The 23,389-nt window shown below is 42.7% G+C and overlaps 1 protein-coding gene across 1 annotated transcript; it reads right to left on the minus strand.

Moving 5' to 3' along the window:
- Window positions 1-501: 501 nt before the first annotated feature.
- On the minus strand, window positions 502-18,688 carry tdrd1 (tudor domain containing 1). Its single transcript, XM_060938999.1, has 25 exons — window positions 18,517-18,688; window positions 18,365-18,426; window positions 18,176-18,236; window positions 17,945-18,062; window positions 17,812-17,869; window positions 17,590-17,673; window positions 17,333-17,512; window positions 14,975-15,118; window positions 14,703-14,871; window positions 14,464-14,550; window positions 14,206-14,382; window positions 13,943-14,050; window positions 13,670-13,840; window positions 8,539-8,775; window positions 5,992-6,117; window positions 5,794-5,901; window positions 5,474-5,641; window positions 4,997-5,335; window positions 4,719-4,835; window positions 4,257-4,373; window positions 3,584-3,751; window positions 3,114-3,446; window positions 854-928; window positions 688-728; window positions 502-577 (listed from the first exon to the last, which is right to left on the minus strand). Exons 1-25 carry the CDS (start codon window positions 18,686-18,688, stop codon window positions 515-517), a joined length of 3,483 nt encoding a protein of 1,160 aa, XP_060794982.1. The 3' UTR covers window positions 502-514.
- Window positions 18,689-23,389: the final 4,701 nt, after the last annotated feature.

The raw sequence follows: 23,389 nt of genomic DNA on the forward strand, positions 1-23,389 counted from the left end.
AGTGTTGGAATAACCTACTGTACAACTATAGCCTCCACAAAACTGTCCCATCACTTTATAAAATATTAAATTATATTAAAATCTCAGCATTGTAAATCTTCATGGAGAGATGCAAAAACCATAATGCAAACAACTTTATTAAAACTAACTAAAAACACATCAAGCCTTGAACAAGTTTTAGAAATAAGAATGCTTATAACTGGGCAAAAACAATGTGTTAAAAAAAAAAAAATGAACGAGATAAATGAAACACCACACAATCTGAAGTGCGACCAAAGACAGTCACTGAATGAATCTGCACTACTCAATCTTTTGCTAATTGCTTTTAGAAAAACACAAAATAAAGGCTCTGATATACTGCGTCTTCCTGATCAGTTTACATTTGTAATGTAAAGCATACCCCTGTAGAAATAATCTACTGTAGAAAAGATACAGTATAAGGAACTATGCAATTTTAAACAAACTATTTATGGCTCAAATTGTTTAGAACAGTTTCAACACTGGAACAATCTCATTACTTTCGTCTTCCACCCATTTGCTCAACAAGCAGAAGGAGCAACTCTTCAATATGGGCAATCTGGGTTAAAAAAAAAAGGGGGGGAGGGGGAAAAAGGTTTAGATGGCATTTTTTTTTTTTAAGTAGTAAGATGGTAAAAATGAACATATCAAAAAGGAAACAGTTTTTACCTTCTGCTCAAGGGACACACAACAGCATGAAGTGGGAGATGCTGAAATAAGAGCATAAAGACCGCAAATTAAGCAACATTATGAGATGCAGAAGAAACCAAAATCACTTTCACTGAAACATCCCAAACCAACAGTCTACCACGTCTGAGTCGTGACCGATACCCACCGCTATCAGTAACCTTTGAATGTGGAAGGGCCTGTGGATCCTCCTTTTCCATGCTGGTCATTGTTGTCTTTTTTTCTGGGGGAACACCACACCCACAAAACCCCAATCCGTAATTGTACTTCTGTGAGATGATAATGTTGTCTAGCTAAACAGCAGCTTTGGAGTAAAGTTCAGGAGACAAGTAGAACAGCACTTGCACACTCAAGAAATTGTTTCAGACAACTATAGTAGACAGTCATTTTATCAGTAATCTCAGCTTTAAAATGCATATTTTCATTACTAATTTAAGAAAATCCATTGCTTAAAATCACCGCAGTTTGATCAAGCAGATCAGTCTCCACTCAGGGTATTAGATAGCCACTTCATCTGCAGAATAGTGTCAAACACCACCATGAAAGAAGTCAGAATCTACAGTAATGGACCCCTTGCAACTGATGTCACATTTACGTTAGTAACCTTTGCTACCATTGTCCTGGGAGACAAGTGAACTTTGTTTACATACTGAAGACAAGCGATATTGATGTCGGACATCTGTAGTTCGAAGAAAATTACAGCTTAAAATTATATAAATAAAATTTAAAATAAACCTTCTCTACCAAATGACTTGGAGAACCTTAGTCAGAAAGGAGCAAAGGATAGATATGTGGAAATTAAGAGTCTTAGTGGTTATGATCCATACAAAATTCCTCGAAAGAATTGGAGTGACAATGTAGGGTTGTGGTCTAGCATTACCTACAGAGATGTTGGAAATGTACCTTATCATTACATTTTCTCTGCTTGAATTGAATTAAACAAAAAAAAAAACCCCACACCTTTATCATTTGTTGGAAGAGAAGAGAGGACTGAGAATTGAGTGGCTATGGTTTAACACCCGATACTAAAACTTGTAGCATCCTAGCAACCACCGCAAAGACGCGCACAAAAAGCCCAAAAATGCTTCTTTACCCGGGCATAAATGATACAGGATTTATCTTGTGTCTTGATCCCCAAATCTTTAACCAAGCCACATATAAAAGTTGCACGCCTCCATGCTCTTCAAGCGTTTGTCTGCATAGAACAATGTCTTCAGTGCCAGGTAGTTTGACATGTCAGGGAACTCAACGGATGGATAATTTTGAAAAATCGGAAAAATCCTTCCTTGTTAGCATGCAAGGATCTCTCTCATCACAAAGAGCAACTTTCCAAAGATATTTTGACTGTACATTGGCCTCTAAACTACAAAAATATTCAGAGATGGTTGCACTAGCCCTTTACATGCTGGCGGCCAAATCTGTTTGTCTGACCACCAATTCATTCACAGGAAGTAAACGCGCAAGCAAAAGTCATGTGACTGAATACAACCTATATTCTATTCCAGGTTAACCACTCGCAAAGAATGGCTGAAAAACCTTTAACTCCGTGGGCCGCCAATGAAGAAAATGGCAAGATTGTGGTTGCACACTGACTGTACGGCAGGCCTTGTTGTGGGCTCTTGAAGTTGGAGTGAAAAAGGGATTCACTGGCAGTTACAGATTTAAAAAAACAAACAGGTTTCTTCCTACTGCAGTGGGGGGGAGAAAAAAAAAGTATCCTACTCCTGGATCAGGAGATATTTCCTTTCAAAAGAAATGCCCAAGTCAAGCTCCTAAGCCACAATCAGAAGTTCAAGGCCAAGTTCCAGGGAGACAGTAATACCTTTTATCTTCTTCTCTATTTGAATGATTGAACAACCAAAAACAGCGCAAAAATGAACCATATTTAAGACAGATTAAGCCTCACTTACAGGAAAGACAGTGTCTGGTTGTCCTCCAGCAAAAATTATCACGAGGCATGATGTCACGTGCAAGGGATCTACTGACTAGCGCTAGCAACTAATCAGCGGCAAGAAAACGCAAGCGCACAAGAGTAAAACTAAACCGTGTGGAAAGGGATTACAGAATCAGGAAAATGGATTTAGAAGAAGGTGATCGCTTTTCCCCTTCCTGAACAGGTTAGGTATTTATTCTCCGATATGGTGAGAAGCTCATTAGACTACAGGTGATAGCAGATTTACCCTTGTAGAAGAATTTTTACTGTTAACCTAGTTGAGAAACTCTTGAACTACACAATTCATGATACCCAGCTAGAATCAGGAGCTGTTGGTGAATTTTCAATGAAACAAGTCACTCAATATATTGACCTGATGCACTATGATGTGTAGTGTGTGAAGGGAAGGCCAAAGAAAATGGATTCACTAAATTAAATATTCTTCACAAAATCAGTGCAACTTCAAGACACGTACCTTTTTTGTGATTCTGAGGTTTTGGCTTCACAGTGTCTGCAGATAAATTATGAGCTGAGGCAGAGGACGTGCTAGCAGCCTGTGTCTGCTCATGTCCCTGCACCTGTGTGTCTTGGGTTGCTGTTTTTGTGCTGGACTTGCCAGAAGCTTTCTTTAGTGCCTCTAAAACAACAGAGTTGATGTTGCTGCCTCCTTGGGCTGAGTGCTCAGTCACATTTAGCAGGTTAAAGGTGCCATCAAAATGATCTACAGAGGCCAGTACTTTGCCACTCAGCTGTTCATTAAAAAGCTCCAAAACCTCAGGAGGCCACAGAATTGGGAAGTGTTCTTTACCTGGGGGAGGAAAAGAAAAAATATAATTAAAAAAAAAAAAAAAAAAAGGTTGAGTAACTTGCAATGCTGCTTTCACAGCATTACAGATTGCAACAAGTGTGTGCCCCAATTTATAATAAAAAGACAGACTTTCCTACCTGAAAGAGCACACCTAACTATTTGAAACGGGTGCTGCAGAAGTGCTTTTGGGATGGGCAGGAGGCTGGAGACAGGAACCCTCTCCATGTTCCCATAGTCTGCATAAACCACATTTGCGCATGTGCTTGTAGCTTGCAATACAACAGCTCTGTACCAATTTTTGTCACCTGAATAAGACAATATTTAAGGATATAGTTTAGATCAGCATTTTTTGACCTACCTAAAGAATAAATTCAAAGCTAATTAAAATATTTTTTTGACCGTGGCCTCAAGATTTAGCACTACAATAGAATTCTTGCCCGAATTTTTCCTTCCACACCAATTTAAAAGCAAAGGCACGCACACAAAAAAAAAAAAATGTGTGTAATTATTTTAGGACAAACATGGAATTACTGGCTTTAACCAGAATTCCACCACTGTAGTTTTACAGTAGAGTCTTTCCTGAGTGTCCCCTGGTGTTTTAATAGTAAATCTTATTACACAAAAGACTGGTCTTAAAAAAAAAAATTACTACTTCAGTGCTTAGTAGAAACTTTTTAATAGACTTTAAATGCAATCGCTAAAGCAACTGGGTACACTTGTACAGTGTATAATACGTATTGCAAGTGTTAGCAGGTTCTTTTTGGCCTGATTATGTTTAATGTAAAGGCTGAAGTATCAGGTGTGAGTGACCTGAGAACTGAGCACAGCAGGCTGCTCCAGGTAAAGGCATGCTCTGGTTGGGCAGGGTCTGCTTGTTACAATACTTCATCACATCCGTCATAACACACTGCAGCTTCTCGATGTTCACTGTATTATGCACATGTAATAAAAAATAGTCAACAAGCATTTAAAAGCACAATAAACCTAGATTAAAAACAATCAGAACTGTTATTTCCATGATGATAATTTCTGCACAGTTAAACAGTGCATCCTGAGCACAAACCCAGACCAACTTTAGGCTGTTTTGACAAATTCCACTCAATATAAAGCCCAAGTATGTGATTTTTTTCTGAGATAAAAGCAAAAAAAAAAAAAAAAAAAAAAAAAAAAAAGTGTCCGATTGTTCAATCCCAAACTTTTAATGCAGATACAACCAATTATTAATTAAATTAAATTAAAAAAAAAAAAAAAAAGTTAGTGAAAAGCTCACACCCTCTCTAGGATTCATCACATAGAAGAGACTTGGGCTGGTCACTGCTGCTATTTGAGGCTGGAAAGTCTCACTGGAAGGCAACTCCACTGTCTTCCAGTCCAGAGGAAATGAAGCAGCTATGTAGAAGGACTCAATTACAACCAATCCATAATCAAAAATTTTAAACACTATGTAAGAATAATGTTCAGACAGAAAGGAAAGAACTACAGCTGCTGCTGATTTTTTTAAATTTGTCTGAAGAAATTCAGATAACAGACAGAGCATAACGTCCATTTACTTGATGTACTGGACTGCGATGCGGCAGGTTTCTGTCCAGGACTTGTAGCTGGCTGCTCAGTGCGCGAGTGATTCTCAGCAGGCACCGGTGCAGGAGATGCTTCTGCTGGTTCAATGAACATAGCTGCTTGTGAATCAGGCTTGCTCTCCTGTCCTGAAGGTTTGGCGAGCTGTTCTGCAATGAGTACAGCAGCAACGTTGCAGCCACTCCACTCCAGCTCCACTCCATAACCCTTCTCAGTGACCGATAACACTCTGCCACTCAGCTGCTTCCCCACACACAGAGTCTGGAACTTCTGCACTGCTTCCTTACTCCACTCCCCTCCTACAGGCTCAAGCCCTACAGGAAATGGGGTTAGGCAGAACATTATTTCACAACCAACACATGATGCCATGCAACACCCAACTACTTGTGCTGGTACAACAGATGTGCCAGATACATGCTTAACCATGCAAATGCACTTTACACAAGATATACCTGCAAGCCAACAACATATGGCCTGGAAAGGGTGTTTGAGGAGGCTAGGCTTGATGGCTCTTAGATGGGCTGCATGTACTTTACACATGTTCCCATAATCTACAAAGTACACATTTGCATTTCCATCTCCCTCAAGACTCTGCACAATGCCCCTGTACCAGCTCCCATCTGGTGAACACACAGAAAAGGAGCAAAAGGAGTTAAAACTAACATTTCCTCATGGAACTTTTGCAAGCCAAACAAACACCACACAACACTATTTTCCTTTCCAGGGACAAAGTCCAGGCATTGTATTAATCATGAATAGAGACATGTCTGACCACTGTAGAGTGCACAACAGGGGTCTCCAACAGCAGGGTTGAAAGGAGTCCCGTCAGCCTCACAGTGCTTCATCAGAGCAGCGGACAACTCTGCCAGGGTCTGCATGCCTGTCAAACACACAAATAAGAATACCAATAAGACAGACAACACACCAACACTGCTTTTCTAAACACACTTGCAGACGGAAAGAACCATACCTTCTGCGCTGTAATTATAGCAATAGAATTGGCCTGGATTTTCCAGTACACTGACCACTAGCACCACCTTCTGGCCATCAACGGGAAGTTCTGCACAGGACCACTTCAATTTGTCTACAGGACCATGTCAGAAGAGAGGAAAAAAAAAAAAAAGTGTAGCAGTGCAACATCACAATGCAGTAGACAAGTGCCAATTCTTTTATACATCGTAACTGCATACCCTTCATCGTGACTATTACAATTTACTTTAAAAAATGTTAAATATTGCTCAGTTTCTTTTTAAGCACGATACCACCACCCATCCATTATTTGTAGCCGCTTATCCTGTTCTACAGGGTCGCAAGCAACCTGGAGCCTATCCCAGCTGACTATGGGTGAGAGGCGGGGTACACCCTGGACAAGTCGACAGGTTATCGCAGGGATAACACAGACAACCAACCATTCACACCTACACTCAATTTAGAGCCACCAATTAGCCTAACCTGCATGTCTTTGGACTGTGGGGGAAACTGGAGCACCCAGAGGAAACCCACACAGACACGGGGAGAACATGCAAACTCCACACAGAAAGACCCTCGCCGGCCACAGGGCTTGAACTCAGGACTTTCTTGCTGTGAGGCGACAGTGCTAACCACTACACCACCGTGCCGCCCATATACACAATACCACAATTTTTAAAATAAACTACTAAAAACGGTACAAAAATATGCTTAAGCAATTTATATTTAACAGGAAGAAAATTTAAATATGCACTAGGTAGCCTTGTTTAGTCAACTACTCACATTCCAAACCTAATTAGAGTTTGAAACATGTTTTCAGACTACAAAATTGTCTGAAACCCTGGCCTGACTAACCACAAAGCAACTGTTGGAACACGGACATACCAATAATGCATTTAAGTTGGTGAACTCTAGGATCAGATTTTAAGCTGCAAAATATTTAGGCAATTTATTAGTTAATAGCCTTGTTCCCTCCAAGAAGTTAGTGCATGCAGATAATTAATTTGGGAGCAAGAGTATGGAGGTTTTCCCCCTCTCTATGTTTGTTTTCGTTTATTGCCAGTTAAGCAGCTGTGGCTATTTCATGGCAAATACAGGTAATAAATTTAACTTGACATATTCAAAACCAACAATCAAATAAATAAATACATTAAATAAGTTTGTTCACATCAATACACTTTAAAAAAAGTTTAAAACCTTTAAAGGTGGGTCCCCCTCTCCAAGTTTGAAAGCAGCATTTATTCGTGTTGCGACTTTGCAACGTTTACCCTCAAAGCCTGTCCTTGGTCTCAAATAGACCCCACTCGCAGTCAGACTGCATCTGTTCACTTGTGAATCTTCTCACAGATTTTGGTGATACGACCCCATCAACAGTCACCAACCAACAGAACACGAGGTATGACACTGCCCAGTGAAAGTCACTGCTTCCTTGGGTGCATTCGCTTTACGGTTTAAAAAGGTTCATCCACTCCTGCCATCCAGGGCCTTATTACCAGTAACGTACTTCACTTGTTTTCTTGTTGGACTTTGAGTGAAACAGATGCTGGTAAACACTTTTTTTTTTTTAAAAAGACACAATAAACAGCTACATATAGTAGCCCCAAAGCACACTGGCTTCCCATCGCGCTGAACCCGGCTGAACAGTGACTCATGCATAAGTAAGTGAACACACCCAAGGAGGCAGTGACAATTTCACTGATCATAATACCTTGAATTCTATTGGTAGAATTTTGATAGAGTTGTTTCACCAAAATCTGTGAGTAGAAAATTTGTGAACACACAAAAGCAGTGAGTGCAAGCAGGGGCTATCTGAGAGAGAAGGCAGGTTTTGACAGAAATGAATAAACATTGCTCAAATTGAAAGACTAAAAGAGAGAAAAAGAAAAACAAAAAAACCTTCATAAGACAGAAACAACTTCTCACGATGTACAAACTAAGGTCTGGTGTAACAGTATATTGTGCCAAAAAATATAAAATAATCAATACACTAGATACTCTAGATCACAGATTATTGTCCATGTTCAGAAATGCGATCTACCTTTAAGACAGGAAACCGAAATACAGCGGTACCTCGGGTTACGAACTTAATTCGTTCTTTGACTCCGTTCGCGAACAGAATTAATTTTTCCCATTGAAATTGACAAATCCAATTAATCCGTTCACCAGCCCCAGAAACAGTTTTTTTTTTGTAACTTATGGGTTTATGTGCGGGAAAAAAAAAAAAAAAAAACAGAAAGGAATTAAAGATAACCTTAATTATAGAATACAGTAATACTAAAAAACAATTTTACAGTACACTTTACCTTTGTGGTTGATAGTTGCTGGCACACATTGCATCAACACAACGCAATGACGAACAATGTCACAGCACGGCGTCTTGATTACAAATGATGCTGCCGCACGCCTCACGTGGTGCGGAAGCCCGCCAGTTTGTGCGTTCGTGCATCGAAGCATCGTTTGCGAATCGAAGCCAAATTTGTTGGGAAATGGTGTTTGTAGCCTGATTTGTTCGTGACCCGAGGTTTGACTGTATACTCTTTAGACTTACTAGGGCTTTCAACTTCTTCCTCTTTTTTCCTTTCCATATTTCCTACAGCAGCATGACCTGTAGCAACCAGTAGCTCAGCTACATTAGTCTGAGGATCACTGTACTCATCAACCATCGAGACCAAAGCTGTTCCATCTTGCTCCCCAAGAATCTCCACACGGATGAAGCGGTTACAGACCAACTGTTTCAGCATTACCACAGTCTCCTCAGACCACACATCTGAAGTGGGCTTAATATCTGGAAACAAAAGGAGAAAATTAAAAAAAAAAAAAAAAAAAAAAAAACCCCAGCATCTACTTGAGTTTTTTTTTTTTAAACTTATCTATTTGCCCATTTACAATATGATAATCAGATTACAACTCTGGAAATCTGAGACATTCTGTACTGCTAATGATTATAAAAACACTGCTTTTACACTTCATAAAGCTTATAGGCAACGGTTTTAATTTTATGTACATTTTAAACTTTGTTAAAAAACCCTCTGTAATTTTCTTCTGGTCCCAAGAAGTACTGTTAAGAAGTAATAATTAAAATAAAAAGTTAGCGCGGATCGTGGTGAATTTCTGTTCGGCTATTTTCGTGACCACTGGGCACATGACGTCATTTAAGCCAAACAAACTGCTTGAGTTGAGTCCACTTCCGTTTACTTACGTTGCCGTTCGGCTTGAGTGCAGATGTGTATTCAGGAATTTCCAAAGAAAAACCCCATGCCTTATTGTTGTGCAGTGAACTGTAACAACGGGACCGGTTCAGAAAGAAGTTTTTACCTTTTTCCGAGAGAGGAGAAGAGGCAGAGAGAGTGGATTGGCTTTTTCCAAAAAAGGAGAAGAGAAGAGGCGGAGCGAGAGGGTTGGCTTTTTCCAAAAGAGGAGATGAAGCAGAGACAGTGGATTGTGCACGTGAAGCCAGAGGGTTGGCTTTTTCCAGAAGAGCAGAGTGTGGATTGTGTGCGTGAAACAAAATCAAGCAGTCAAAGAAGAAACGGAGCAGCAACACAAGCAAAAAGGAGAAGATTGGAGGCAAACATTTTTACTTTTGCTTGCAATTGACAAGTCTAGAATCCTGAGGGATCCTGTACAAATCATTGTGGAAATGAGACAAAGGGATATTTCCTCGCTTAGAGTAGGCTATAAATAGTATAATGCCGCGGATGGCAGGGTAATGTGGCCTACCGGCGCACTGTCATGTAATCGTTACCTATATCCACTAGGGAGGGCAATTTAAATTATTCTTCAAAAGGGCTCTTATTTAGTATTACGACAAAATTAGGAATTTATCATAATTACCCGGATAAATCGTTTGGGCGCGAGTCTTGTTGACGTCCTGGATCACCGCGATCAGAGTCGGCCAAGTCGCTGTCCGATTCTGAGGCCGCACGGTCAAACCAGTGAGCCACATTCACCGATTGCTTCGCAATGGCCATAGGTTCATACATGTATGGTTTCACCTCTCGATATTTAATTTGGAGAGTTCCTACTTCAAAATCGCTATCGCATAAAGTAACACGTATGGGCGCTGTTTGAGACAGCTGCCTCTCCAGTAGCTCTGTAGTTTTTAGCTCTTTAAACCTCTTTTTCCACCTTTTTTTTCCCACTTTTCTGCTCTTCTTACGAAGACAGTTTTACTATACAACATGGATATATTTAACTTTAACATGCAACCAGAAGCCAGTTCTCACTTATTCGAGAGAGGAGCTGCTGGCCCTGAAAACAAATGGGACGAGCCAGGATATGACACCCCATCCCGGCCGAGCTAAGGAGGAAACCCAGGGGCTGCAAAGCTGGAGCTAAGCTAAAGGCTAGGCGAGCGGACAACCGGCAGCGCTACAAACCATCCATTCCTTCCGTTATCATGGGGAATGTGAACTCGCTGCCAAATAAAGTCGACGAGCTTTCCGCTCTGAACAACCAGCGGGTTTACCGGGAGAGCAGCTTATTTATCTTTACGGAGACATGGCTAACACATCTCGTCCCGGATGCTAACCTGGACCTGCGGGGATTCACTGCTGTGAGAGCCGACAGACACACTAACACGTGGGAAAAGCAAAGGTGGGGGACTCATCCTTTATGTTAACAACCGCTGGTGTAACCCGGGACATATCTCCGTAAAGACAGTTTTTTGTTGCCCGGACTTGGAGCTGCTAGCCGTTAGCCTGCGGCCATATTATCTGCCGAGGGAGTTCAGGCACGTGATCTGTGTTTACATCCCTCTGAGAGCAGACGCAGCCGCTGCATGTGAGAGGATTCACTCTGTCACAGCAAGGCTGCAGACACAGCATCCTGAGACATTTATGATCATTTCTGGGGAATTTAATCATGCTACTTTGGCTGCTTTTTACCAGTTTGTAGATTGTCCAACAAGGAACAACAGGACAACTGACTTGCTGTATGCTAATGTGAGGGATGCATACAGTGTCACACCCCTCCCCCCACTAGGGAAGTCTGACAACAACCTGGTTCTTCTGCAGCCGAAGTACACCCCCCGGTTCAAAGGCAGCCTGCAACAACTAGCTCCATCAAGAGGTGGTCCCCTGAAATGGAAGATGCCCTCAGGGACTGTTATGACATCACAGACTGGGATGTGCTGCTTAGCCCACACTGTGAGGACGTAGAGGGGCTGACACACTGTCTGACAGATTACCTTAACTTCTGTGCAGACGTGGTCTCCCCCGCTAAGACTGTACGGTGTTACCCTAATAACAAGCCATGGGTAACACAGGAAGTCAAAGCTGTCCTCAACAGGAAGAAGGCCACCTTCAGGAGCAGGGATAGGGAGGCGATGAAAGCAGCACAGCAGGAGGTAAAACGCTGCGTGAGGGAAGCTAAGGACAGCTACAGGAGAAAGGTGGAGCAGAAGCTGAAGAACAGCATGAGGGAGGTCTGGGAAGGTGTGAAAACCATCACAGGCCACAATACAAAGACCAGAGTCATTGAGGGGACAGTGGAGAGGGCAAATGAGTTGAATGACTTTCAAATCGGTTCAACCAGCCCACCTCCCCCCCACCCTCTCCCTCCCTGCAGCCATCTCTCCTTCCCTCAACACACCTCCCTCCAGTCATCACAGCAGCCCCCTCCTCCCCCACCTCAACACAGACTCCTCCATGCATTACTGCAGACCAGGTCAGAGGTCAACTGAGGAAGCTTCACCCCAGGAAAGCAGCAGGCCCAGACAAGGTGTGTCCCCGACTACTGAAGACCTACGCTGCTGAACTGGGTGAACCACTCCAACGCATCTTCAACCTCAGCCTGCAGCTGGGGAGAGTGCCCACCCTCTGGAAGACATCATGTATCGTTCCAGTTCCCAAAAAGAATCGGCCCAGCGAGCTGAACAACTTCCGACCGGTGGCACTCACTTCACATCTGATGAAGACGCTGGAGCGGCTCTTCCTCAGCCTCCTCAGACCCCAGGTACAACATGCCCAGGACTGTCTGCAGTTTGCGTACCGGGCAGGTGTCGGTGTGGAAGACACCATCCTCTACTTGCTACACCGAGCCCACTTGCATCTGGATAAGGGAAATGGCACAGTGAGGATCCTCTTCTTGGACTTCGAGTGCCTTCAACACCATCCAGCCCCATTGCTTCAGGACAAACTGAACAGGATGCGAGTGGACCCCTGCCTGGTCACCTGGATCTCCAGCTACCTCACTGACAGGCCGCAGTATGTCAGGCTGAAGGACATCACGTCTGACACTGATTAGCGGCACCAGCACACCCCAGGGCATGGTGCTGGCCCCTCCTCTCTTCACCCTGTACACCACAGACTTCTGCTACAACTCGGAGCTGTGTCACATTCAGAAGTTTGCCGATGACACAGCCATCGTCGGGTGTATCAGTGACGACAGAGAGGAGGAGTAGGAGCCCGGTGAGGGACTTTGCTGTGTGGTGCAACAGGAACCATCTGCAGCTCAACACCTTGAAGACCAAGAAGCTGGTCATTGACTTTGGGAGGTCCAGACCAAGGTCACGACCAGTTCTGATCGAGGGAGTCGAGGTGGAGGCTGTGGATTCCTATAAGTACCTCAGGCTGTGGCTGGACAGCAAGCTGGACTGGACTTGCAACACCAAACACTTATACAGGAAGGGACAGAGCAGGCTATACTTCCTTAGGAGGCTGCGGTCCTTTAACATCTGCAGGAAACTCCTGTGGATGTTCTAGCAGTCTGTGGTCGCCAGTGTCCTGTTTTACACCGTGGTGTATAGCACATCCAAGGACACATCCAGGCTGGACAAACTGATCAGGCGGGCCGGCTCTGTGGTCGGCATGAAGCTGGACTCTCTGGTGACGGTGGCAGAGAAGAGGTCTATGGACAAACTATTGAACATCATGGATGATGCCAGTCACCCTCTGCACACCGTCATCAGCAACCAGAGGAGCCTGTTCAGTGACAGAATGCTCCTTCCCAAGTGCAGGACGAACAGACTCAAATACTCCTTTGTCCCTCAAGCCATCAGACTGTACAACTCCTCTCTGGGGGGGAGGAGGAGTAACAGGAGGACAGAGGACGGGAAGGAGCAGTAGCCTAGCCTAACAATAAGCAATACCGGACAATGTGCAATATAAAGTGCAGTATCTCTCCTGCCGCCGCCCCTCCCCCCTCCTCTCTTCCCCATATCTTATTCTTTTTATATGTAAATACTTTATTTTAATTTATTCAGAAGTTCTCTATTTCTTTTCTCTGTTTTATCTGTAATGATGCTGCCGGAATCTTAATTTTCCTGAGGGAACCCGCCCAAAGGGATCAATAAAGTTTTATCTAATCTTTGACATTTTACACAACCTCTCACGACCAAAGTCTGTACACGTGTGCTCGGTTCACAAGTAAACACACAGCTGCTCCAGGTCTGTTTGGCTTAAATGGCATCACGACGGTGGTCCCCTGGTGGTGAAAGTGCACATAAGTGAGACGTAAACAAACCTTCGGAAACTGGGCAAAACAGTATATTTTAACCGTTTTATTCAATTTTAGGGTGCAAGTTAGACACTAGGAAAATTGAATTCACTTTTTGGGTCGTTCTTCTAGACAATAAAGTTGATATTCTACGTTTCACCTCGGACCATTGCCTATGACCTATAAGCTGTCCGACAGTTTGCACCTCCAGAAAGTCCCAATAATTGAAAATTTTGCTTTACCTGCCAGAGCACATGGGATTGCCTGAGTAGCCAAAGCCAACAGATCCATACTGAGAGGACGCAACTGATTCAACTGCACCTCTTCAGAGTTCCCGAAGTCTATGTAGCCTACACACACACGATCCTCAGAGGAATACGCCAAAACTTCCGCCCTATACCACTGATTGTCCTCTGTAAATGAACAATATACACTACTGAACACCAAGTCAGGCCAAAGTCACAATAACAGTCTATTATAACCAGTCAAACTCAAGTCTGATGCTTTAATCTCACCTGAGAAAAGGGAACAGCAGACAGTTCCAGGAGCAGGTCGGAAGTTCTCACTGGCTTGAATCTTGGCACAGTGTTCTCTCAAATTTTTTTGCAACTGTTGAATAATACCTATACAGGAAAAACATGAGAACAACCAGTACATAACAGTTACACATGAGCGCTAATAAGTTAATCTCCAGACACCAGCATTATTTTTGTAGTTCCTCAAAGGCTCTCACTGGCTCAAGCACCTCTAACTGGTTAAACTTGGATAGAGGTCTTACGGGCATTTTCTAGCTTTTGGCAGATGATCTCTGAAGGGGACTGAAGATGGGTGACTATAGCTGTGAAGGTGTCTCCCACTCCTTGACTCAAGGGCTCTGGTGGCTGAGCTTCAGTGTTTTCATTTTTCCCATCAGACAAACGCTTGAAGTTTTCAAGTGATGCAGTCATTAAAGAATCTTCATAAAACAAACAAAAAATATCGCTGAAAGAATAAATAAAACAACCACTTAAAACATGGACTTTTACAATCAACTCACTGATATCTTGCTTGATCTTTGGCTTTGTGGAAGTGCTCTCTTTTGTCGCATAGCCCTGGTCAATTAAGAAAGTACTGAGATTCTTACCTGTGGACAAATTAACACCGATTACGAACGCTGCCCTTTACGCCACATAATTAGCCGACTGACCATTAAACCCATATGCTTATATTTGAGATTAAACTGGCAACACATTGCTATACATTCCATTCTCTTATGCAAAACGCCTTTGCTCTAACCAGGTGTCGACAGAGGCGCATCGACAGCAAGCACAGTGCTACTGTTCAGGACATCCACCACAGTGAAAGTCAGGATCTTTCCAGCAACCTGCTGCCGCAATGCAATACAGCATTCACCTGTCCAACTGCTGGTGATTGCAGTTACTCCAGCAATACAACACCGCAGAGCCTGCAAAAATTTAGTTCATAAAACATGAAATGACTTGGCCATTACAACAGCTGGAACAAAGATGTCTATCAATGAAACCATAAAAAGTGTCAGAAAACCCTACACATGGTGGTGCAGCGTCAATATTTGCTGACAGCGGGTGTATCTGGTTAAAGCTGACACTCTCCTCATTTCCAAAGTCTATGTAGAGCACTCTGGCAATGTGGTTATCCAAATCAACAGACTCAATTTCACCTCGATACCAATTCTGAAATGAGACAAGAAGGGGGGGGGGGACCTTATATAGAATCCATGCTAAGAGATGAAAGTGGAGCAAAGAAAAAAAAAAATCCTGAACTTTTGAAAGTCAAACTAAGATTGGGGGAGGAGGGGGGGCACCATCCCCCGAAAAAATTTTAAACACGCAAAACCCTGCATTCTAGTACTTATTTTCACTAAAACAAGTTATAACTTAAGCATTTTTCTTTCATGTACACTAATGATTAACATGTCAAAAACATCAAATTTAAACCCCCTAGTTAATGAGTCATTTTCAGGAGTGCATTTAGAAAACGCGGTGATTTCCCTGGCTACACAGTTCATTACTTTGAAAAAAAAAAACGACAGTTGAAGGTAAACTCAGTAAAATCCCAAAACAGTACTGTTAAAAAGTAAAGGTCTGTTAGAGTTTCTAAAGCTTTCAGGTTCCAATGTTGGGGACACTGAGCCTCGTTTATCAATCTTTTAGTAGAGTTGTGCATTTGCATAAGCTAAAGTGAACTAAAAATTTCCAATTCATATTTATGCGAGTTGAAGCCAATTGTTTACATTCGATCGCATTGTCTGTAAATTTAAACACCCCAATGAATACCAAATTTCTCATGTAAATCAGGGGTGTAGCTAGGATTTTTTTTTTTTTTTGGGGGGGGGGGGGGGGGGGGGGGGTTGGTTGTCTCACACTGACTGGCAGCCTGAGTACATTATGTAACAAAAAAATAATTACCATTGCTAGTTTTAGGCAGCTTAGGCAGCTGGGCCATAGAAGGTTCACGCTGCATGCTACACGATCACGTGAAGAACCGGACCCTGGGCCATTAAACTTCATGCTTGGATGTTCACGTGTTGCGTCTGTTCTACTTTGACCGCAATACGGACTCTTCGGATGACGACGATTGCCTCATTCTGCTTTTACTGAGACAGAGGAAGAGAAAAAGGAACAGAATTTGGAGCCGAGAACACTTCCTTCTGAGAGAAACCCGTGGTGAATTTCACCGAACATTCTATAATCTGCTTGACAATCCCGATGAAGAACTATTTTTCAATTATACCATTCAATTATATTTTTTCTGAAGTTTTCCCCTGAAAGCATAGAGTTATCTCCCTAGACCCGTTCTGATTGGCTGGCGCGGCGGTGACCGCATGCATTGACTGGAATTTCCATCTTCACGCCTAGAAAAAAGTGTGCATGTTCATTTCTCGCTTCACGCGTGAAGTGTGCAGCGTGCAACGTGAACGCCGTTCTATGGCCCAGAGCAAGTCATGCTACGTTTGTCCACTTTTCTTTACACGCGTGTAGCGTGTAGTGTGCAGCATGCAGCGTGAACCTTCTATGGCCCAGCTGCCTTAGAAACCAGCTCTTCCATTATTACTGTTTCTTCCACGTTTTCCTGACGTGTTCTAGAAACGGCACTAAAACTTAACTTCAAAGCCACAAAATGCAACTTTGATGGAAAAAAAATATAATAAATTGCTTACCTCTCTTCATGTCGAAAGAAGGAGGAAAGTTTTGCTTGCTTTGACATGGCGAATTTTTAACACGAGGAAATACTTGTAATTCGCAACTAGAAAGACTGCAGCTACACTGGCAGCTTAAACATGCTTTCTAGTGCGATTGTGTTGCGCTTGCACAGAACGGTGTCAGTCCTGCGCGCCTTAGCTCATGCACCTGAAGGCATGCCTTGGGCGCGCGCACCTAATGAGCTCTGGCACGCGTGCCGTTAACAAAGAACACCTGTCTTTAATCAACGAACTATGTTTGGGCTATTTAAGGACTGCGCCCATGCAAGGACGATGTGAAGTATTGCGCTGCGTCTAGGAACGCGAAAAATCCGAAAAATAAATTTCTCCATTCGGAAAACCGGAGATTTTCAAGAGTTTTGTCAAATATCTGGATAAATCCGGAAGACTTTCATCTATACATGCTAATAAGGTCTAACATGCTCCAAACACAGTCCTAGAGTAGCTGACTAGTCAAAAAGTGGCATAGCGTAGTTATAATAATATCCTACATTACCAAAATATGACTTTAAATAATGTGGAATCAACTACATTTCTAAATCAGCTGTATTTAGCTGAGGGGTGGGGGAGCTATACGGTGTAGCATTGCAGGTTTTGAAGGAAATCCATCTCCAGACAATGTTTTGAAACTTAAAGCATTAAATTATAATTATCTGTATTAATATGAACTACTGAAAACATTCACCTGATCAAAAGAGAATTTCACAGCACAGATTTCCTCAATTTCGGGCTGGTACACAGACGTAGGTGAACCACTGTAGGTCTTCTGTAGATTTAGAGTGATGTTCTTTAAGGTCTCAGACATGTCCACTGATTGGATGTGGATAAAGAACTTCTCAGGGGTTCTCATTTCCACCACAGATGCCTGAAAACAAAATTTACCAGAAACATAGCCTCAAAAAAACACAGGGAAATGCAGAAGATTAAATTTAAAAAACATACCTGGACTTCGTCTCCTTTGGAAAAGTTATTCTTGCGTAAATCTCGCAGGTAAACTCTCTTTGGTCCAACAAAGAGACTGTTCACCTGGCCAAAAAAAACAAAACAAAACCAAAGGGGAAAAAAAAAACCTTATAAAGCTCCCCATGCAATGACAAACTCATGTGCATATTTAAATTCTTAACATACAGTAGCAATACAATGAGAAATTGAAAGAAATCATACTTTGGATTCTAAAGCACTAGCTCCACAAGGTCGGGTCGGGGAATCCTTTGGGTCATCACTGATTGAAAACATAAAACAATATAATCACACACAAAAACAAAAATCATAACACTATATTCTAAACCCAAAGTACCTTGTACTATTTTCTGTAGTACTTGGTTTACAAATATGGCGATGGGCCTTCCAGTCCTCAGTCTGACAAGCTACCGAGCAATAACAAGTCTTTTTGCAGCGTGTGCATTTAAGGTTACCTAGGAGCAAACATCAGCAAAGCGATACAGACATACACACTCCATAATAGCACATTATTTTAAATGGCATTTCCAATCAAAAAGAAATGTGTAGACTTAAAATAAGTTTCCACCTTTCTTACTGCAGTAATTACACAGGCTCACTGTTACTGGAGAAGACATGAGTCCAGCTCTCTGTGAAAGGCAAACAGCCTCATCACAAATTAGAGATAAACAATCATTTTGCATTTCAAAAATAATATGCATTATATTATTTATATTTTTTTAGTATAAATAAATATAAAAAAAGACCATATACACACAGCACTGTTGTCTCTCACAGGCATCCACCCTTGCTCGTTTCTGTTACTTTCAGCTTCGAGAGCTAAATTGAAATTATTAAGATGTTCTTAAATATTTAAACAGAACTTCAAAAAGAGCACTATATTAAATTCCACTACGGTCTTCAGTATACCATCTGAGCTGCTAGTCATCGCAGACCATTCTTGGGGTAAGCAGGTGCCCTGGTTATTAATTACAGGGCTCGGGCTGCTCGGGGTCACCAAACCTGGACCGGAGGAGGGTCTTCTCAACGGCAGGGGCGGCCTAACCAGTGATGTTGAAAAGGCACGGTTCATCCTGGACATTCCTCACTACTCTGTTAAGAATAAATTAAACAATAGTCACTATACTGGCAACCAATACTGGTTTTCCTCTCAATCTTTAAAATAGAGAGGTATCCAAATAATGAATAACACATCATTAAATGATTAACTGGAAAGCTTTTTATAATGAAATGTGTAAAAAAAATAGTAAAAATAAAATCTAGATTTACACTTATGGAAATCTGGTGAAACTTTTCATACTTAGTGATTCAGTGAGTCGATTCTATTCTATTAGCAGTGCATTTATTTTACATCAATCTCACGTCGTCTATGAACCGAATCTAATGAATCAGCCGGAACAGCGTGAGTCAAATCAACAACCCGAAAGAATCGACTCACTGAATCACTGAGTTTCATGTCAACATTTCCACTGTCGGCCAAATAAATAAAAATTTAGATAGATTAGATTGATAAACTTATCTAATAAATAAATATTAAATACAAAGCGCGAATAAGCACTGTTTTTTGTATTCTAATTAGGCAACATTAGCTCATATTTAGCTGACGCTCCACTGTTAGCATAAATTACACGAACTACTCAATTTAGCTAAAGACAGTTAAATTAGCATTAGCCTGCTACCTAAAGCTACTCGTTACAACCAACAAACAACTCAATTTTTAACTCAAACATACTTAAACACATCAGTTTTGACAGTTTATTCATAATATGCCCGAATACGCTGCTTTATATTTTATGTAAATAAATGTTATTAGCGTAAACACGGCCGGCCCGGAGCCCAGTTTAACTCGGAGAAAGAAAACGGACTAACGACAGAAAATGACTTCACTTCCTACACGTCGAATAACATTTCCACTCAATAACACCGTGAAGGACTTCCCTCTTACTGACCTTATAGTTATAAATATCAGCCAATTTGGTTTATCACGAATAATCCAGCAAATTTTACCTCACTGCATATTTCAGATCACTGGCACGCGGCAACGACGACCAATTTATCGGACTTTGCCTACGCGCATGCGCAATTAACCCGCAAAAAAAAAAAAAGGGCCATTTCTCATTTTCATTGAAGCTACTTCCCCATGTGCACTCGATGCCATTAAACCAAAGGCTGGTCAAGTGCACTCAAGTAGGGAAACTTCATAGTGAATCATACCTATAGATCGGTTCACCAGACTGCAGTGTGCACACTGACTTTACAACACAGACACCACGATTTAGCGGCACGGTGGTGTAGTGGTTAGCGCTGTCGCCTCACAGCAAGAAGGTCCGGGTTCGAGCCCCGTGGCCGGCGAGGGCCTTTCTGTGTGGAGTTTGCATGTTCTCCCCGTGTCCGCGTGGGTTTCCTCCGGGTACTCCGGTTTCCCCCACAGTCCAAAGACATGCAGGTTAGGTTAACTGGTGACTCTAAATTGAGCGTAGGTGTGAATGTGAGTGTGAATGGTTGTCTGTGTCTATGTGTCAGCCCTGTGATGACCTGGCGACTTGTCCAGGGTGTACCCCGCCTTTCGCCCGTAGTCAGCTGGGATAGGCTCCAGCTTGCCTGCGACCCTGTAGAAGGATAAAGCGGCTAGAGATAATGAGATGAGATGAGACACCACGATTTACCAACATTTCCTGTTCCAGAAGAAATATTCCCATCTCATCTCATTATCTGTAGCCGCTTTATCGTGTTCTACAGGGCCGCAGGCAAGCTGGAGCCTATCCCAGCTGACTACGGGCGAAAGGCGGGGTACACCCTGGACAAGTCGCCAGGTCATCACAGGGCTGACACATAGACACAGACAACCATTCACACTCACATTCACACCTACGGTCAATTTAGAGTCACCAGTTAACCTAACCTGCATGTCTTTGGACTGTGGGGGAAACCGGAGCACCCGGAGGAAACCCACGCGGACACGGGGAGAACATGCAAACTCCGCACAGAAAGGCCCTCGCCGACCATGGGGCTCGAACCCGGACCTTCTTGTTGTGAGGCGACAGCGCTAACCACTACACCACCGTGCCGCCAGAAGAAATATTAACATGTGTAATTGATGAGCCACACCATGAAGCTATGGGAAAGGGTATTGGAGGCGAGATTGAGAAGAGAGGTAGCAATCTGTGAACAGCAGGACAGGTTTATGCCAAGGATGCAATTTTTGCTTTAAGAATGTTAATGGAGAAGTACAGAGAAGGCCAGAGAAAGCTACATTGTGTGTCTGTAGACCTGGAGAAGGCATACAATAGAGTGCCGAGAGATGAGTCATGGTATCGTATGAGAAAGTGTGGAGTGAATGAGAAGTATATCAGAGTGGTGCAAGACATGTATGAGAACAGTGAAACAGCAGTGAGGTGTGCAGTTGGAACGACTGAATGGTTCAAGGTGAAGATGGGACTCCATCAAGGATCTGCTTTGAGTCCTTTCTTGTTTGCCATAGTGATGGATAGCTTGACAGACGAAGTGAGGCAAGAGTCGCCATGGAACATGATGTTTGCGGATGATATTGTGATATGTGGTGAAAGTAGAAAGGAGGTTGAGCTGGGTTTGGAGAGATGGAGGTATGCATTGGAACAAAAAGTGAACAGGAGCAAAACAGAATACATGTGCATCAATGAGAATGGGGATGAGAGTGTAGTGAAGATGCAAGGAGTAGACGTAAAGAAAGTTGGTGAATTTAAGTACCTGGGGTCAACTGTGCAGGAAAATGGGGGCTGCGATAGTGAGGTGAGAAAGAGAGTGCAGGCAGGGTGGAGCAGTTGGAAAAGGATTTCGGGAGTCATTTGTGATAGGAAAGTCCCAGCAAAAGTGAAAGGTAAGATGTATAAGACAGTAGTGAGACCAGCTGGGATGTATGGATTGGAGACCGGACCCTTAACGAAGAGACAGGAGGCAAAGTTGGAGGTGGTGGAGTTGAGGATGGGAGTGACAAGGTTGGACAGGATAAGGAACGAGCACATCAGAGGGACAGCACATGTGGAGAGCTTGGGAATGAAGCTAAGAGAGATGAGACTGAGATGGTATGGGCACATCCTGAGAAGAGATGCAGAGCATGTGGGAAGGAGAATGTTGAGGATGGAGCTGCCAGGCAAACGAAAACGAGGAAGGCCAAAGAGGAGATGCATGGATGTGGTGAGAGAGGACATGAAAGTGGCAGGTGTGGTAGAGAAGGATGCGGAAGACGGAGCAATGGAGACGAAAGATCCGCCGTGGCGACCCCTAATCGGGAGCAGCCAAAAGAAGATGATTAACATGTGTTATTGTTGGTTCTGATAGGTTTCTACATGCACACTGGAGAAAGGCTTGCATACTTACATTTGAGTTACTTCATTAGTTTGGAAATTCAGATTTTATCAGTTTCAGTGACTGTTTTTGATTTTTCATTTATAAAAGCTTTCACGGTTTTGGTTTGGATTGCCTGTTTCATGCCCTTCCAAGAATTTAAGCATGGATAAAATAACCTGAATATAATCTGTTTTTAATTGGCTCCAGGAAGTGACTTTGCTTCTGAGTAAAATTTACAATCTGTTCGTTGGTTGATTTTATTTAATGCATGATCAAATGAATTAAATAAAATCAACCAACCAACAGATTGTAAATTTTACTCAGAAGCAAAGTCACTTCCTGGAGACAATAAAAAACAGATTATATTCAGGTTATTTTATCCATGCTTAAATTCTTGGAAAGGCATGAAACAGGCAATCCAAACCAAAACCGTGAAAGGACTTTGCATGTTCTCCCCGTGTCCGCGTGGGTTTCCTCCGGGTGCTCCGGTTTCCCCCACAGTCCAAAGACATGCAGGTTAGGTTAACTGGTGACTCTAAATTGACCGTAGGTGTGAATGTGGGTGTGAATGGTTGTCTATGTGTCAGCCCTGTGATGACCTGGCGACTTGTCCAGGGTGTACCCCGCCTTTCGCCCATAGTCAGCTGGGATAGGCTCCAGCTTGCCTGCGACCCTGTAGAACAGGATAAAGCGGCTAGAGATAATGAGATGAGATGAGATGATCAAATGATTGGAAGAAGAAACTTTTTTTTCATTTTTGATGCTTTTTTTCTCTCAGGTCAGATACCATCGAGAGATTACCTCAGTTTACCTCAGTAACACTTGCAGTTTTCACATACAAGATCTGATTTCATGTCATACTTTTTACACCCCCCCCAGTTACATCATTCTCACATATTCATTCAGAAATGAAATTTTCAGTGGATTTACTGTAATGATGCTAGAAAGTAGAAAATTACAGACAGTGCAGGCCAAACGATCTGACAGCTGGAGATAACATGCCATAATTTTAGTTGTTAAAATGTCCTCTAGATGAGTGAATATTTTCCCTCTTTTAATTCTTATTACCTCCACATGAGGGAGTAATTTAGTTAGAAAATCTCATCTCATCTCATCTCATTATCTCTAGCCGCTTTATCCTGTTCTACAGGGTCGCAGGCAAGCTGGAGCCTATCCCAGCTGACTACGGGCGAAAGGCGGGGTACACCCTGGACAAGTCGCCAGGTCATCACAGGGCTGACACAGAGACACAGACAACCATTCACACTCACATTCACACCTACGGTCAATTTAGAGTCACCAGTCAACCTAACCTGCATGTCTTTGGACTGTGGGGGAAACCGGAGCACCCGGAGGAAACCCACGCGGACACGGGGAGAACATGCAAACTCCACACAGAAATGCCCTCGCCGGCCCCGGGGCTCGAACCCAGGACCTTCTTGCTGTGAGGCGACAG

This window comes from Neoarius graeffei, chromosome 14 (assembly GCF_027579695.1).
Source record: "Neoarius graeffei isolate fNeoGra1 chromosome 14, fNeoGra1.pri, whole genome shotgun sequence".
In the NCBI taxonomy this organism is placed as follows: Eukaryota; Metazoa; Chordata; class Actinopteri; order Siluriformes; family Ariidae; genus Neoarius; species Neoarius graeffei.

What these genes read in the sequence shown, in the direction of transcription:
- tdrd1 (XM_060938999.1), bottom strand. Translation starts at nt 18,688, where the DNA reads ATGTCCAGGATGAACCGTGCCTTTTCAACATCACTGGTTAGGCCGCCC. An exon ending in GATGACTAGCAGCTCAGATG is followed by an intron (nt 18,427 to 18,516) that starts GTATACTGAAGA and finishes ATTTCAATTTAG; the next exon opens with CTCTCGAAGCTGAAAGTAAC. An exon ending in ATCGCAGTCCAGTACATCAA is followed by an intron (nt 4,836 to 4,996) that starts GTAAATGGACGT and finishes CCTTCTACATAG; the next exon opens with CTGCTTCATTTCCTCTGGAC.